Here is an 18,165-nt window from a genome sequence, read left to right as displayed (position 1 = left end):
GCTTGTGATGCCTCCTGCTTTGGTTTTCTTTTTCAGTATCACTTTGGCTATTCAGGATCTTCTTGTGGTTCCATACAAACTTTAGGATTGTTCTAGCTTTGAGAAGAATGCCAGCGCGTTTTGATTGGGATCAATTGAATGTGTAGATTGCTTTGGGTAGTATTGATGTTTTAACAATATTTATTCTTCTAATCCAGGACTGCTCTCTACTTTAATCGCTTCTCTTATAAATGAGGAAACTGAGGCTCAGAGAGGTTAAGAATGTTCTACAGATCTCTTTGAAGCCCAGGTTTAAACCCAGTCAGTCTGCAGTGAGCCCCAATCATCTCTACTATTGGGGGAGAGCAGCTGCGCCAGGCCTCCACTTCGGGAAAGGTCAGGGGTGGTGGAAGGGGGCCAGCTGTAAACAATAGCTTCGCGTCCACTGTTATCCTCTGTCTCCCTCACTCAGACACTGTTCCCAGCCCAGGCTTGAATGGGGCTTGTTCTTTTCACAGATCCCAGAAATCATCCATTTCTGCTGTGATTTCCTCATGTCCTGGGTGGATGAAGAGAACATCCTTGATGTCTACCGGCTGGCGGAGCTGTTTGACTTGAGCCGTCTGACTGAGCAGCTGGACACCTACATCCTCAAAAACTTTGTGGCCTTCTCTCGGACTGACAAGTACCGCCAGCTTCCCCTGGAGAAGGTCTACTCCCTCCTTAGCAGCAACCGCCTGGAGGTCTCCTGTGAGACCGAAGTGTATGAGGGTGCCCTGCTCTACCATTACACCCTGGAGCAGGTGCAGGCCGACCAGATCTCACTGCACGAGCCCCCCAAGCTCCTTGAGACCGTGCGTTTCCCCCTGATGGAAGCTGAGGTCCTCCAGCGGCTGCACGATAAGCTGGACCCCAGCCCACTGAGGGACACGGTGGCCAATGCCCTCATGTACCACCGCAATGAGAGCCTGCAGCCCAGCTTGCAGGGCCCTCAGACAGAGCTGCGGTCGGACTTCCAGTGTGTTGTGGGCTTTGGGGGCATTCATTCCACACCATCCACTGTCCTGAGTGACCAGGCCAAGTACCTGAACCCCCTGCTGGGAGAGTGGAAGCACTTTACCGCCTCCCTGGCCCCCCGCATGTCCAACCAGGGCATTGCGGTGCTCAACAACTTTGTGTACCTGATCGGAGGGGACAACAATGTCCAGGGCTTTCGTGCCGAGTCCCGGTGCTGGAGGTAGGCATGGGTGCTTGGCTGAGACTTGGTCTGTGGGTGACGCTGTGGTGCAGGAGTTGTGGGCCCAGGAGGCTGCTTATGGAGTGGGGTCTGCAAGGGCCGAGGCTGTAGCCTTTTAAATTAATCTTGTGGCTCGTCGGGGTAGGTCTGTTTTGTGGAGTAAAGTCCAGGTTAATTTGGAGAGTGAGGGCTGTGGTGAGGCAAGGAAGAGGGGACCCAGCATGCTTCCTTTCGCTGTTCTTTTCCTCTCAAACCCACTCACCATGGGTCATACCCACTGTCTTGTTGGTGAGGGTCTAGGTTGTGATTGTGCACTTGGACTGGCCAAACACAGGGAGGGGACCTAGTTGCCAGGAACACTGGGCAGGGCAGCTTCTCCTTCCATCTCGCCCTCTCCAGCTTTGACATGTATCGTCCAGGGCTCCCTCTGCTAGGCAGCTCTGCCCTCTGAAGCACAGGCGTTGGTGGAGGATGGCTTCCGGTCGTCCCTCCCTCTTCTGCAGTGTACAGTTCTCAGCCTACGGGACCCAAAAGACAGGCATCGCTGAACCTCGTGCCAGGTTTCACCACCCTTGCCTGCCCTGTCGTCAGTGGTGTTGCCAGACATGGGGTCCCCCGAGGTCCTCTGAGGAGGCAGTTTTTCAAGAAGGAGTGGGATATTGTGATGTACTATATATGTTTTTGCTATATGTTAGGTCTATATCCACAGTTTCTGGTTCACAGCTCCCAGAACTCAGAATTTCCTAAGGGAGGAGAGTGCTAATTTTGTCTTGTGTTATGTTAATGAGGTGACTTTGGAAGACCCCAAGTGTAAGGGGGTGCTGGTTACTGGGAGAACCAGCCCTGTGTTTAGAGGGTTGGAATTTCAGGCCTACCCGCTGACCTTGGGGAGGGCAGAAGGGCTGGTGGCTGAGTCAGTCGCCAGTGGCCAGTGATTTAATCAATCGTGCCTATATGGTGAAGCCTCCATAAAAACCCAAAAGAGGGGGTTGGGAGAGCTTCGGGATTGGTGAACACCGAGTTGGAGGTGCTGGGAGATTGGCACACCTGGAGGGGGCAAGGAAGCTCCCTACTCTTTCCCCAGACCTTGCTCTATCTATCTCTTCCTGTCTGGCTATGGCTGTTCCTGATTTATATCCTTTTATAACAAACAGGTAATCTAGTAAATACGTTTTTCTGAGTTCTGTGAGCCGCTCTAGCAGGTTAATTGAAACCCAAGTAGGGGTTCATGGGAACCTCTGATTTATAGCCAGTTGGTCATAGGCACAACCTGGTGCTTCAGAGTGATATTCTGAGCCAGAGGGGGTTATTGGAACCTCCAGCTGGTAGCTCGTAGGTCAGAAGCATAGTAAACAGCCTGAGCTTGTGAGTAGTGTCTGAAATGGGGACAGGTGGGGTGGGGAGGCATCTTGTAGACTGAGCCCTTAGCCTGTGGGATCTGATGCTTTCTCCAGATAGATAGTGTTAGAATTGAGTTGAATTGTAGGACTCAGTTGGTGTTCCAAGAATTGCTTATTAATGTGCAGAAAGTGTTGTGGTTCCCCCCACCCCTACCCCCCGCCACCGCCCTGCCCCAACACGCATTGGAACTGAGTACAGAAACCCAAAAGAGGGGGTTTTGTGGACTGTCATGGTCTGTAGGATGCTTCCAGCTCTGTCAGTCTATGGAGCTATGATCTCATAAATCCACTTTTGAGGGCAGAACAAAGAAACCAACGCAGATCCCCATAGCCTCAGCTACCATTAGGTGTCTAGGGCCCCTCCACTGTGCTTTGGCTTGATATCGTGGGATTTGGTGCATGTGGGAAGTCTCCATCTTCTGTAGGCTGAAGGAAAGCTGGCATTGCAGAGAGAGAGATTGCCAGCTGCTTCCATGGCTGTGAGGTACTGACCAAGTTCATGTTCATGTTTCCATCTTTGGGGGTGGAGGTGGGATCTGGCCTGGCCATGCCCCATGAGGGCCCCAGCACTTCTGCTGGGAAGAAATCACCTTTGTTAAACTGATGAGACGCAAAGCTTGGCAGCTCAGTTGAGGTTAAACAGGAGGACATGCTGAGTACAGAAAGGAGGAAACAATACTTTGATTTTCTCTCTAACAGAATAACCTCCACAGTGGGTGTGGCAGCACCAGGTTCAGCCTTCCCTTGAAAAGCCTCAAAGCTTCCTTTTTAGGGGCCTGTTTCTTTCACAGTGGGAGGGCCAAAGCCACATCTCCCTGCTGAGGCAACCCACAGACCTACAAAACAGACCTCTCCAGGGTGTTATGGTCACCAGCCTTTAGCATACAACGGGGTGGTTGTATGCCCACTGGGAGGCCAGCCCTGGGGCTTTCCCAGAGGGCCATGCCGGCAACAGTTGGGGCCACTGCCTGCCCTTAGTCTGCCCTTTTACTGCTTTGATGTCCGTTGCACTCAAGACTAGTCTAAATTCCCCATTGGTGAACATGTGCTCTGAGTCCCAAGCCAAACTCTGGAAAATGCTAGTATCAGCACCAGTGTTTGATAACCATGGCCTCAAACTCCAGTGAGAAGGTTAGGTCACTGTGGCAGGTAGGGTTGGTGAGGCCTACCTGGCAAGGGGAGGTATCTCAGAAGGGTTGGGATGCAGTATCTGCCTGGGGTGATGGGGTGGTGGTGAGGGCCCTGGTGTCTGTTCTCTCTATAGGGTGAGAGTTCCTTTAATCTCTTCATAGACTTTTAAAACTGCCAGATGGGTCTTAATTTGAATGGTCTAAGAGTTAGGTTCTCTTCCCTCTCCCCTTCCTTAATTTACCAGCCTTAGGGTCTACAGACTCTCAGAATATGAAAAGACAAAATTTGCAGTTAGTTAGAGTTTGCATTTTGAGGCTTGAGGATTTAACAGATTATATCAGAACACTGGTATAGGAGCTGCATATAGGAAGTTAACTCTCTTGGAGCAAATTTTATTTGTACCCCTCCCCCACCCCGCTTTCAAAAGTCCACATTATTCCACTTTGCTTTCATGAAAGACCTATGTTAGTGCCTATTTTCACTAACCAGTAGAATTCCAAAAAGGATTTTCACTTTTACAAAAACAAGACGAAAAGAGAAGATCATGTTCAGCATTGGTTTAGCAGTGAGCCTTTATAGAGGAGCTTGCACCCTTAGCGAGATGGCCCTTCCAAGTGCCTTCCCCAGGAATGACACCCAGCATCTCAGCATCAAGTGGCCATAGCTTTGAACTCTATTTGTAAGCATCTGTGCTTTATCTCCATTTATTTTGTGCATTCATTAGCAAGGTGTGACTTCAGGTATCAGAAAAGCCCTGAGAACGGTTATTTTTTGGGCCTGGGAATGCTCAAATTTTTTTCCATGTAAACTAATTGTAATTGCTCTGTTTTATGCCATTTCAACTTCTGAAAGGTTTCCAAGAACACCCTACTTTCAGATGGGAGAGGGCAGAGCCTGTACTGATATGCCTTACCTGGGAGTGGCTTTTTGCCCTCTGACCTTACTTAGAATAGCCACTTGTTTTTAACGTGGGGCATTCCCATGTCTGTTTGTATTTTAAAATATATTTTAAACATTTCTTTGATTGTAAGGGACTTCATTAATAGTCATAGGAATGTTGGAGCGCCTGGGTGGCTCAGTTGGTTAAGCATCTGACTTCGGCTCAGGTCATGATCTCACGGTTTGTGAGTTTGAGCCCCGCATCAGTCTCTGTGCTGACAGCTCAGAGCCTGGAGCAGCTTCAGATTCTGTGTCTCCCTCTCTCTGCCCCTCCCCTCCTCATGCTCGTGCTCTCTCTCTCTCTCTCTCTCTCTCAAAGAATAAACAAACATTAAAAAAAAAAGTCATAGGAATGTTGGGGCACCTGGGTGGGTCAGTCGATTGAGTGTCCAACTTCAGCTCAGGTCATGATCTCACAGTTTGTAAGTTTTGAGCCCTTCATTGGGCTCACTGCTATCAACATAGAGCCCACTTCGGATCCTCTGTTCCCCTTTCTCTTTGCCCCTCCCTGCTCTTGCACATGCTTTCTCTCAGAAGTAAATAAACATTAAAAAAAAAAAAATAGCCATGGGAATGCTTAAGTTGTGGAAATACAGAAGAAAAACGGTCTGCTCAATTTAACAAGGACTCCAGAGCGTTTTGTATCCACTGTAGCTTGAGCTTCCGAGTTTGCAGTAGGGTGATCTAAATTCTGCCTTAAAGTGACTAGAACTGTTTATATCCTTCTGTAGCTAGTTTTTATTAGAAAAAATATTACTTGAGAACTTATTCTGACAAAGTAGAAAATCAAGAAAGAAATGTGGAATACAGGACACAGTGGGGAGATAAGAAATGAGAGCAACTGTGATTGTGTCTAAATTACTGATGTATGGTGTGTGTATGTATTGCGTGCGCGTGTGTGTGTTAAATCTGAAACTGCAAATCCAAATGAATGCATCTGAGGCAGCTGTGAGGGCCGGAAGGAAGCAAGCGGAAGCATCGGGTGGGTCTTGCTTGTCTCACTCTGGTGGATGATGCTGACTTGCACTTAACTAGAAACGGGGTTGGGGGAACATGTACATGAATGAGTGTTGTACACAGGAAAGGCAGTGGGAAGCGCCATCCCAGTCAGTTGGCAGGGCCTCACGAGTGCCGAGCCCCTGGACTGGCTTGGGCTCCGGTCCCCAGCTGGACCTTCAACTGGCTGGGCCTCTCGTCATTGAGTTCTTAACCGCCACCTTCTTGGGAGGCCCTTCCTGGTCCCCGTGAGAGAGCTCTGACCTCCCGGCCCCCTCTGCCCAATAGATTATGATCTCTGAGTAGATCACCCTCTCTGTACCTCAGTTCTTGTCCTTTGTGGCGTTTGTCATTATATGGAGTGCTTGCTTACGTGTTCTCTTTAGCCTGCTTCCCATCTACAATGGAAAGAAGGGTCCTGGTCTGGAGTTTGCCTCTGGATTCGCAGCACTGAGCACCGTGCCTGATCCATGTTGGGTCGCCGGTGAATATTTGCAGAGTGACTGAATGATTTCACCTATGGTAATCTTTGTTCAATTCACTGATCCCTGAGTTACAGCGAAGTCTAGGAATACAGACTTGAGTCAGTCTTAACGAAGTCCCTTTCTGAGCCCTCACGATAGCTTTTGGAGGCAGGTGGCATCCCCCTGTTGGCCAGGTGTGGAAACTGAGTGAATGTCAAGGGAGGGAAATAAATAACCAGACACACCCAGCTGGATGGGGCAGACCAGCTGTCCATCCTGGGTCTGTGTGACCCACATGCGTGTTCTTTCTCTCCTGTTGGCCCCAACCCCTGAGCACCTTGTTTCCTGTCATTCCTGTCTGTCAGGGAAGAGCTGGCCAAAAGGTGCAGGCAGGAAGAAGCAGCTGCCTAGCGCATCTGGATGAAACTTATCTCTTCACCAACCAGTGTGGGGCACAGACCCAGACCAAAGCAAACTTTGCTCACTCTCTAATGAGCCAGTTGAAGTTCAGCTTGTCTTCTTGGGGTTGGTCTTCCTGTGGAGAAATAACCACTTATCTGAAAGCGGCTGTAATTATGCATGAGCTATTGAGCAAGGAGGCTTCAGAAGCAGGCACTCAAGATGCTGGTGCCTGAGTGGATGTCCAAGGGAAGGGGACAGATGCAGGTCAGGGGAAGAGTGGGCTTGGCCCTTGGGCTCTCAGGGTCCTGGTCCCTCAAGGTTCTGTAATCGTCTGTATTGACCCAAGTAGCATACTCGCCAGTGTGCCCCACGGAGTGCCAGGCCTGGGGCATGGAGTGCGGCAGGGCTGAGTGCTGGCAAGGTTGGTGTGGACTGGGCTGTAAGGGCCTCCCCAGCTGCTAGGCTAGTGAGGATTTTGGTGTGAATGGGGGCTTTGCTGCTGAGGGTAGGATCGGTGGGCAGAGGGAGTGTGGGGTTCCGTTCAGGACCGGTGAGCAGCCAGCTGGAGATGGTTAGGAGGCCTTTGCAGTGTGGGTCTGACATGCAGGAGGAGGAAGTGAGGGGTGATAGCTTGTCTCCTGGAGTGATTGAGATCCCGTGGGTTGGGCATGTGAGGCCCCTCAAAGGCAGATGAGGGGAAGCACGACCTCAGGGGGGCTATGGGAGGGGGGCAGCCACACAAAGCAGGTCAGAATGAAGTTGCTTGGGGATACGACTTTTTAAAAAAATGTTTATTTTTGAGAGAGAGAGTGGGCGATGGGCAGAGAGGGGTACAGAGGATCCAAAGCAGGCTCTGCGGTGACAGCAGAGAGCCCAGTGCGGAGCTTGATCTCCATGATTTGAGCTGAAGTCAGACACTTAACCGACTGAGCCATCCAGGCACCCCTCTCCATCAGCCTTTTAAAAAATCATATCCCCGGGGTGCCTGGGTGGCTTAGTTGGTTAAGCATCAGACTTGGCCCAGGTCATGATCTCGTGGTTTATGAGTCCCACGTGGGACTCTGCATTGATGGTGTGGAGCCTGCTTGAGATCCCCCCCTCCCCCCGCCCAATCTCGCTCTCTCTCTCTCTCCCTCTCTTTCTACTCCTCCCCCATTTGTGCTTTCTCTTGCTCTCTCATGATAAATAAACCTTTAAAAAAAGGTTGATGGAGAAAGAGAGATGTGGGAGATGGCTCTCATTCCACCAGCTGGCAACAGGACAGCTTAGGAGAGGTACCTGAAGTGATGGAGGTGTGGTCTGTGACAGGATGCTGGCAGACGACTCTGGAGGGAGTGCTGGCATTGGCCATAGGCCGGGAGGCTGTTGTGCCTGTCCAGGGATGGGCATTCTTCAATGGGGATGGGACTGTGGGGACCATGGATCTGGATAGGTGAGATGGGGCAGCCTGGGGTGGACAGATAGGTGGGCTAGAAACCCCCCATGAGGTCACCCCTAGAATATGATGGCATCATGGGCAGAAACCCGAGTTCCTGGTCATGCTTTCCAGGCTCCATGCTGGGGACATATCCGTGTTCAGGCATGTAGCGGCCTGCTGGTGTGGCTGTGGGTAGGCCTGTGCTGGTGTGTGAGGGCAGCTGGGGTACAGTGATGGAGCAGGAGGTGTGGGCCTGCTGGGCAGGCTTTCTGGCCTATCAATGATCCACTGCCTTCATGTTCCCTCAAAAGGTATGACCCAAGGCACAACCGCTGGTTCCAGATCCAGTCCCTGCAGCAGGAACACGCCGACCTGTGTGTGTGTGTTGTGGGCAGGTACATCTATGCGGTGGCGGGTCGCGACTACCATAACGATCTGAATGCTGTGGAGCGTTATGATCCCACCACCAACTCCTGGGCTTACGTGGCTCCGCTCAAGAGGGAGGTAAGGAAGCCCCTCCAAGTGGGGCCTTCTCCTGTCTGCTTTCCTTAGACGGTGTGCAGAGTGAATGTGTGGCCAGGCCAGGGAACTAGGCCCAGTGGGTACCTCCAAAGACTCTGCACTGTGATTGGGCGGGGGACCCCTGAGGTTCAGCCACCCCCGGGGAGATCCTCCCGAAGCACGCATCAGACTCCATTCCCCAGAATTTCACCTCTGTCTCGCCCATCAAGGGTCTCGCCACCTTGTCCCAGGAAGCTGCTTTAACCCTGCAGTTCAAATGTAGACAGAAGCCTTCCCCTTGTCTGTCCTTCAGGACAGTGGAGCTGAGCTGGGACGTGTCCAAAAATGTTAAACAGAAGGGACACTACCATAGAGGAGGTCTCAGGAGCCTCAGACTTACACAGGCCTCCTGGAGGGTGGGGCCTTTGAAAAGCCAGAAAACCAGTTTAGAAGTCGTATTTCATATTTATTCATTTGTTTTTTAAAATCATGTGCATCCTGCATAGTACTTTGGTCCGATTTGAAGATGTTTAAAATATGGTCATTGTGCAAAGGTGGTGTTTTAGGGATGTGCCTGTCTTATCTTATGGACTTGGGATATTAGGACCCTGGCTGTAAAACCAGGCACAAGTTCCTAGGGTAAGGAAGAGGCCTCAGTGATCCAGGTCCCATGTTTTGGGTCCTACCTCAGAGCGGGGTAGGCACCCTTCCCATATTGGCATTATAACTCGGGGAGCACCTTCTATGGCCCAGGCTACTTTTGGGCATCTCTGAGCCCTCTAGTGGCAGAGGATGGTGTGGGGACACACATGGGGCTATTTCCCAGGCTCTGCCATAAGAGCTCCTGCCTTTCTGAACCTCTTTCCAAACCTCCCCTCTTTATCTCTCACCTCTCTCCCAATTCCCTCAGGGTAGATTTTGACCTCAGGGGGCTGAGGGTCTTCCTGATGGGCCCAGCTCTTTTCCAGGGCCCATGAGGCCTCTGAGACTGGGGTCTCCCACTGTAGTTCTCCCAGGTAGGAAGCTAGCCTGCTCCTTGCTCTTCAGCTTTGGGGAAGGAAGCCCCCTTTGGTGGGGTACTCACTATCCTCATTCTGGAAAAAGGAAAATATTTCGTATGGGAAAGATCAGGGGGTCATTGAGACCTGATGGACACCTGAATTCTGTTCTGGAAAGGAGTGAGTGGGAATGGGGGGCTCCAGGGGTTCTTTGTCTGGGGCTGCCTGGTGAAGCTGTAGTTCTCCGATGTGGCCACAGAGGGGCAGCCTCGATCTTCAACCTGCTTCTCCCCAGAATGTCAGTGTTCCTTCCTTCCTTCCTTCCTTCCTTCATACTGTTTGTTCATTTCAGCTACTTTTTATTAAGCACCTACCATATACCGTGTTCTGGGGATCCAGTGGTGATAAGAAATGAGAAAGGATTTCGCACGCGCGCACACACACAGGTCATGGCGCTCACAGCCCATGTTAAGAGAGACTGCTTTTAACCTCTAAACAAATCATTAAAGTAACTGTCTATTGTGCTAAGTGTGTTGAAGGAAATTGAGAGAGTTGAGCTCAGCATTGCTCAGGGAGGGGTCTTTGGCAGGACTAACCCGAAAAGACTGGGGAAGACCCAAGCAAGATGTTGATTAGACCAGGGTCTAAAGGAAGCAGCTGTTGGGAGAGGGAAAAGAAGCTCCCAGGCCAGGAGGGGGACTTCCCAGTTCTGAATAAAGAGGGTTGGCATGAGGAGGGATTGTGAAGGGATGAGGGTAGAGGGGAGCAGCTCCTGAGCCATCAGGTGGTCCAGGTAGGGGCCACTGTGGCTTGTGCTAGGGTGGAGGCTATGGGGAAGGAGGGAGATGGGCAGGTTCGAGGTGTAGTTTGGAAGTAAACTGACCAGACTTGCTGATGGATCAGATGTTAGAGAATGAAAGGGGATAGATCATGGAAGATGCCCAGGTGCCAGGTTTGAGCACCTGTGCTGATGACCAGGCCGCAGACCAAGAAGACAAATGAGTTTGGGAATGAAAAAGAAAAGGAAAGGTTTCATCTAGGACACGATAAATATTGCAATTGGAAATGTCAGTTTGGCATTAAAAGTGAGCTCAGGGGAAATAGAAATGTGGGGGATTTGTCAGGACATGATGGTGTGCACATGAACAGCTGTGATGAGCTCAGAGGAGCAGGGATGAAGAGAAGGTTGTGGAGGGGCAGCCAAGGAGGTAGACGAGAAGCCTGCCAGAGAACAGGGGATTTTCTCCTGTGAGCAAAGGGGGCCCACAGGTCCCAGAGAAGGCAGCTATGCAGTCCACATTGCCAACTCAGAACCCACATTCAGACATAGCAAATGGCCGAGAGGAAAAAGCTGTCACACAACCCCATCCATTTGTCATGTCCTCTCACCTGTTTCTTAGGGATCCTCATAATGCTGAGTCCCACCAACATGGCATCATTAAGAACTGGTTGCTGACATGCCCCCAACAGACCATGAACTCTCTGCCCCAGCAGCAGGCAGAGTGTTGCCTTCCTGTGTTCCAGAGGAGAAAAAGGAGATCTCTGCAGGGATCTCTACTCACTTAAAAAACCCCTCCAAGAGAATTCACACTTCTAGGAAGATAGAGTAGATACATTCTTCTTGATTCCTCTGTGCTAAGTACAACTCAAAACTCTGGGCATTATACATAAACTTAAGACTCGGAATGGTTGAGAGAAGGCAGTTCAGCTAGAGATCTCAAGAACTGAGGACAACACCACACACTAATGTGTTCCCTGGGTTTTCTTTTTGCCTCATATATCTCATACTTGTAAGTAAAGACGCTGACAGCTGGTAACACCGATGGGAAGCAAACTTCAATGAATGTATAAAAATTGAAATCCTACAGTGTGTTCTCCTACTCAAATAGACTCAAACTAGCAATCACCAACAGAAATCTCCAAATCATTGGAAACTGAACAACACACTTCTAAATAATCCATGGGTCAGAGGGGAATAATAAAAATACCTTGAAGTGAATGAAAATGGAAAGGCAGCAGGTCAAAATTTGTGGCATCCAGCTAAAGCTGTGCTGAGAGGGGAATTTGTGGCACTGAAAGCATATGTTAGAGAAGAAGTAAATCTCAAATCATTTATACAAACTCCTATCTTAAGAATTTGGGAGGGGCGCCTGGGTGGCTCAGTCGGTTAAGCGTCCGACTTCAGCTCAGGTCACGATCTCGCGGTCCACGAGTTCAAACCCCACGTCGGGCTCTGGGCTGACGGCTCAGAGCCTGGAGCCTGCTTCCGATTCTGTGTCTCCCTCTCTCTCTGACCCTCCCCCGTTCATGCTCTGTCTCTCTCTGTCTCAAAAATAAATAAACGTTAAAAAAATTAAAAAAAAAAAAGAATTTGGGGGGGGGGGGAGCAAAATAAAGCCAAACCAAGCAGAAGAAAAGAAATATCAAAGAGCAGAAATTAGAAGTTAAAAGCAGTAAAATCATAGAGAAAATCAACAAAATAAAGAACTGGCATCTTATTAACAAGATCAACAAAATTGACAAACCTCTAGTAAGTTTGAGAAAGAAGAAAGAGAAGACACAATTTAAAATATCAAGAATATAACAGGACATAATTACAACCCTGCAAACTTCAAAAGGATGATAAGGGGGATGATACTATGAACAACTCTACACATGTAAACTTGATTACAGATGAAATGGACTAATTCCCCCAAAATACAACCTAACACAACTGACTCAAAAGTAAATAGATAACTTGAATAGCCCTATACCTGGTAAGAAAATTAAACTTCGCAGAAAGAAATGTCCAGGCCTAGTAGTATTGAGGAATTCTAAACATTGAAAGAAAAGCTAATACCAAATCTGCATGAATTTTTTTTTCTAGAAAATGGAAAAGGAGGGAATACTTCCCAATTTATGTTACGGGGTTAATATCGATAGCAAAACCAGACAAAGATGGTACCAAAAAAAGACAAATCTCTCAAATCTCTCATATGTATATCTCTCATATACATATAATATCCTTCACTGAATGTTAGCTAATACAATTAACCCCCTCCAATAAATACATGACAAAATGGAATTGATTACAGAGATGGGAGGCTAGTTCCGTATTTGAAATTTAATCAGCGCATACTTGACCATGTTAAAAAATCACATGTCAGTCAAAGCAGAAAAAGGATTTGACAATATGTTGCATCCATTCGTGATTAAACTCAGGAACTTAGAATAGAGATGCTTTTCTTCGACTTGCTGAAGAACATCTATAAAAATCCTACTGCTAGTAGTGTGTTTAATGGTGAAAGACTGAATTGAATGCTTTTTTCTTAAGTTGGGGAGCAGGGCAAGGATGTCTGTTCTCACCACTCTTATTCATCATAGTTCTGGAGGGTCTAGCCAGGGAAACATGGCAAGAAAAGAAAATAAACGCATGCAGCTTGAAAAGAAAGAAATAAAACTGACCCTACAAATCAATAAATTGTCAAAAATCTAAAGGAATATACAAAAAAAAAAAATCCTAGCACTAATAAGTGAGATCAGTAAAATTGCAAGATATAAGATAAAAGCATATAAGATATAAGCATAAAAAAATCAATTGCACAGTGCCTGGGTGGCTTAGTCAGTTAGGCATCCATCTTTGGCTCAGGTCATGATCTCGCAGTCCGTGAGTTCAAGCGCCATGTCAGGCTCTGTGTTCACAGCTCAGAGCCTGGAGCCTGCTTCAGATTCTGTGTCTCCCCCTCTCTCTGCCCCTCCCCTGCTCATGCTCGCTCGCTCCTTCTGTCTCTCTCTCTCTCTGTCTCTCAAAAATAAATAAAGATTAAAAAATTTTTTTAAATCAATTGCATTTTTGTGTACTAGCAACAAACGTGGACACTGAAATTATGAAGATGATACTATTCACAATTGCTCAAAAAAATGAAATACATAAGTATATATTTAACACTTACAGGATTGATATGCTGAAAATTATAAAATACTAATGAAAGTTATAAAAGAAGATGTAAATGAGTGGGGAGACATACCATGTATATGGATTGGAGGACTCAAATAATAAAGATGTCAGTTCTTCCCATATCAATATATGGGACCTAGAATACCTCCATTGTGTAAAAGAATAAAGTGGGAAGAATCAATCTGCCTGATTTCAACACTTAACTACATAGTTATGGTAGTCACAACCATGATATTGGCAGGGGGATAGACACATAGATCAGTGGAACAGAATGGAGAACCCACAATAGACCCACACAAAATGCCCATCTGAATTTTGACAAAGATGCAGAAGCAATTGAATGGAGGAAAGATAATCTTTCAACAAATTATGCTGGAGCAGTTGGACATCCATAGGCAAAGAAAGTGAACATCAACCCAAGTCTCATAGTTTATATAAAAATTAACTCAAATGCCTTATGGGCTTATATGTAAAACAAAGAGCTATATTTATTGGGGGAAAGTAGAGAAGTAGAAGAAAATCTTTGGGATCTAGGGCTAGGCAACAAGGACTTGGACTTGACCTTTCCCAAAGGATGAGCCGTAAAAAGAAAAATTGATAAAATGGACTTCAGCAAAAGTACAGAGGGGATGTACAGATGGCAAACAAGCACATGAGAAGATTTGCAACATCATTAGCCATTAGGGAAGCTCAAATTAAATTCATAGTGAGAAAACCACCTATCAGAGAAACTAAAAAAGAGGACTAAAAAATGGCAACACCCAGTGCTGGCAAGGATGCTGAGAAGCTAGGTTTCTCATACGTTGCTGGTGGGAATGTAAAATGGCACAGCTACACTGGGAAAGAACTTCACAGTGTCTTTAAAAAGTTGACTTCCAATATCTTGGGTATTTTCCCCAGAGAAATGAAAATTTTGTACTCAAATATTTATATCGGTTTATTGCTAACCAGAAATCGGGGCGAGGGACATAGGTGTGATTACAAATCGGCAACAGGATTACAAATTGGCAAATCCTAGTGGAAGTGGCAATGTCCTATGTCTTGACTATGTCAACATAAGTGTCCTGGTTGTGTTTATTGTGCTACAGTTATACTAGCTCTTACTACTGGGGAGTCTGGGTAAAGGGTACATATGGTCTGTATTATTTCTTACAACTACATGTGAATCTACACTTCAAAATGAAAAGTTTAATTTAAAAAAGCACCAAAACCTCCCAACCCCTACCACTGATGGGAGAAGACCCAGACCCTTGGTATATGTCCTGCCCAGTGCTCTCTCCCCTGTTCTCCACCCTGTCCACCTCTCCAGCCCTTTACTGTGTCTCCACACAACCTGAATGTTAGTGACTGGCTCTGTAACACAACTCTGGAGCTTCCACACCCCATGGGGCTCCTCTACCCCTAAAACACACAGTGCTCTGCCTTGGGGCCCATGGGCCCAGCATGAAGGGCCTTGCTCAGGGTGGGTGGAGTGAGTGGGTAGGAGAGAGGAGGATGTGGTAGGGACCAGTGTGAGGAGTCCAGCTGGCGGGGCAGGGAGGAGATCCTCTGCCAGGGTGCATGCATAAGGCTGAAGACCAAAATCAAAAGCAGGGTGGTGTATTTTCCTCCTCCACACATAAGTATCACTAAAATGGCATTATTCTTGGTGTTGATTTTGCATCTCACTTTTTTCCTCATCATGTCATTATATATTATTTGTGAACAGATTTTGAAAGTGGGGTCAGCAGTCCTGGAGGATTGGCTGGCCATTGGGAGTGGGGGTGTGGGGTTGCGGGGGGAGGTGGAGGGCACTGAGCGTGGGTCAGGCAGTCCCAGAAGTGCTATCTATTCTCCTGTGTCTGGCTCTGAAAGCTGTGCTTTGACTGCTTTGGGCCCCCCATGCAGACATCTCCTTTAGGGGCAAGGGAAAGAGAGATTCCATTCTCCACCTTGTAGAAACTCAGAGTTACCTCTGGGTCCACAGACTGTCCCCTGTTGGAGTAAGGTCGGGGTGGATGACTTGGACTGTATCAGGGAATATGCTTGCAGAACGTGAGGTGGAAGTTGGGATGCCATGAGGCATGGGGCAGCTTTGGGGGTATGAGTGGCCTTGGCAAGGGCTCCTGGTTGCCCTCCCGCCCCCTTCCCACTGACCCGGTTCTCTTGGTGGCCCTGAGCAGGTGTATGCCCACGCGGGCGCCTCGCTGGAGGGGAAGATGTACATTACCTGCGGCCGCAGAGGGGAGGACTACCTAAAGGAGACACACTGCTATGACCCAGACAGCAACACCTGGCACAGCCTGGCGGACGGACCTGTGCGGCGGGCCTGGCATGGCATGGCCACTCTCCTGGACAAGCTGTATGTGATTGGGGGCAGCAACAATGATGCTGGCTACAGGAGGGACGTGCATCAGGTGAGCAGAGCTGGGCTGCCCACCTACACATTATTCCCATCCCTTTTAATTGTTATGGATGAAAAATTAATTGTAATGTGTATGCCTTTTTAAAAAATAGACTTTATTTACTAAAGTTTATGTATTTTGAGAGAGAGAGTGGATGTGGGGAAGGGGTAGTGAGAGGGAGAGACAGAATCCCAAGCAGGCTCTGTGCTATTAGTGCAGAGCCAGACTCAGGGCTCGAATTCATGAACTGTGAGATCATACCTGAGCTGAGATCAAGAGTCGGACACTTAAAACCACCCAGGTGCCCAATAGACTTTTTTTTTTTTTTTTATGTTTACTTATTTTTGAGAGAGAGACAGAGTTTGAGCAGGGGAGGGGCAGAGAGAGAGGGAGACACAGAACTCAAAGCAGGCTCCAGGCTCTAAGCTGTGAGCACAGAGCCCGACGCGGGGCTTGAACCCACGAACTGTGAGAGCATGACCTGAGCCAGTCAGACACTTAATGACTGAGCCGCCCTGGCACCCCTAGACTTTATTTTTTATAGCAGTTTTAGATTCTTGGCAAAATTGAGCAGAAGGTACAGAGATTTCCCATATACCCCCACCCCCGCACACATGGTCTCCTCACTATCAACATCCCCCACCAGAGTGAGACCTTTGTTACAGTCAGTGAACCTACGGTGACGTGTTGTTACCCCAAGTCCAAAGTTTACATTAGGGCTCACTCTTGGTGGTGTACATTCTATGGGTTTGGAAAAATGACATGTATCCACCATTATAGTATCGTACAGGGTACTTTCATTTGTTTTTATTATTAAAAACATTAATTATAAAATTAATATAACCACCTTGCAAAATGTTTGAATAATGGATAAGGGTGAGGAAAAGCACCCATAATCCAGATCAGTGCCACTATTTTTTAGTCCTACCCGTGCATAGTTTCCACCTAATTGTAGGTAAAGAGCATTCCATTCTGCTTCTGGCTAAAGTTTGTTATGGCTGTTTTCCAGTTTAATTCTTGATCTCCATAGCCACCTCTTCTACCTCAGTGGCTCTGCAGAATTCTGTCACGTTGATGCATCATTTGGATTGGTTCAAGTTTTAACTATTTCAAGTAACATAAGTAATATTTGCTTTGTAGAACTTTTCAGGTATTTTGGATTATTTCCTTAGGTGAGAGCCATTCTTCTCAAAGCGTGGTCCCAGACTACCAGCATCCAATCACCTGGGAACTTGTTAGCAATGTAGGTTCTCAGGACCCACGCCAGACCCATGCCCGACCCACTGAATTGGAAACTCTGGGGGCAGGGCTCAGCAAATCTGTTTTTATTTATTTATTTATTTATTTATTTATTTTTAATGTTTATTTATTTTTTTTTTGAGAGAGACAGAGTGCAAGCCGGGGAGGGGAAGAGAGAGAGGGAGACACAGAATTCAAAGCAGGCTCCAGGCTCTGAGCCGTTAGCACAGAGCCCGATGCAGGGCTCGAACTCACAAGCTGTGAGATCATGACCTGAGCCAAAGTCAGATGCTTAACTGACTGAGCCACTCAGGTGCCCCTGAGCAAATCTGTTTTAATAGGTCTTGAGTGGTAAGAACCCCTGGGCTATAGTGGATTAGTTTCCTATTGCTGCCATGACAAATCACCACCAACTTAATCACTTAAAACAACATAAGCAAGTGTATTCTTACAGTTTGTAGGTCCTAAGTCTGATGCGGTCTCACTGAGCTAAAATCCAGGTGTCATCAGGGTATCTGTCCTTTATAGAGGCCCTTGGGAAGAATCTGCTCCTTGCTCACTCAGGTTATCAGAATTCAGTTACCCGCGTTTGTAGAACTGAGGTCCCTGTTTCTTTTCTGGCTGTCGGCTAAAGGTCCTTCTTGGCTTCTGGTCGCCTCTGCATTCCCTGGCATGGGACCGCTTCATCCTCAGCCAGCAATGGCAGGTTGTCCTTTGACTTCTCTCGTGTTAGACTTTCTCCCCTCTCCTTTCAAGGACTTGTGCAATTAGGTGGGTCCACCCACAATATCCAGGATAACCTCCCCATCTCTAGATCCAAACCCTTAAGCACGTTGGCAAAGTCCCTTTTGCCATGTAAAGTAACACAGATTTTAGAGATTTAGGGCATAGACATCTTTGGAGGGTCACTTTTCTGCCGACCACAGCTGGAGAACCGAGTGTGATTATTAAGTCAAAAAGTAAGATTTTTGTGGCTCTTAGTACACATTGCCAAATAGCTGTCGTGGAGTGTCAAATGCGCAGTAGTATGGCTTCATTACACATTTGCTAGCACTGGATCTTGTGATTTTTCTTCCCCCAGTGGCTGCCTGTTGTCAGGGACAAATTTAACTCCTATTTTACATTTTTTGGATTATTAATA

The 18,165-nt window shown here is 47.6% G+C and overlaps 1 protein-coding gene across 2 annotated transcripts in view; it reads left to right on the top strand.

The window, feature by feature from the left end:
- The window catches only part of KLHL22 (kelch like family member 22), a 40,850-nt gene that overhangs the window by 21,223 nt on the left and 1,462 nt on the right, over positions 1–18,165 (top strand). For both annotated transcript variants that reach the window (XM_019435627.2, XM_053902296.1), the window contains exons 4-6: positions 498–1,216; positions 8,277–8,469; positions 15,564–15,797. In XM_019435627.2, coding sequence (XP_019291172.1) covers positions 498–1,216; positions 8,277–8,469; positions 15,564–15,797 — 1,146 coding nt within the window. The remainder of the gene's footprint in view (positions 1–497; positions 1,217–8,276; positions 8,470–15,563; positions 15,798–18,165) is intronic.

The sequence above is a fragment of the Panthera pardus genome, unplaced genomic scaffold (genome assembly GCF_024362965.1).
Source record: "Panthera pardus isolate Hobbes unplaced genomic scaffold, ASM2436296v1 HiC_scaffold_15, whole genome shotgun sequence".
Lineage (NCBI taxonomy): Eukaryota > Metazoa > Chordata > Mammalia > Carnivora > Felidae > Panthera > Panthera pardus.
The sequence above is the reverse complement of the archived record's forward strand: the minus strand, read 5'-3'. Positions and strand labels throughout refer to the sequence as shown.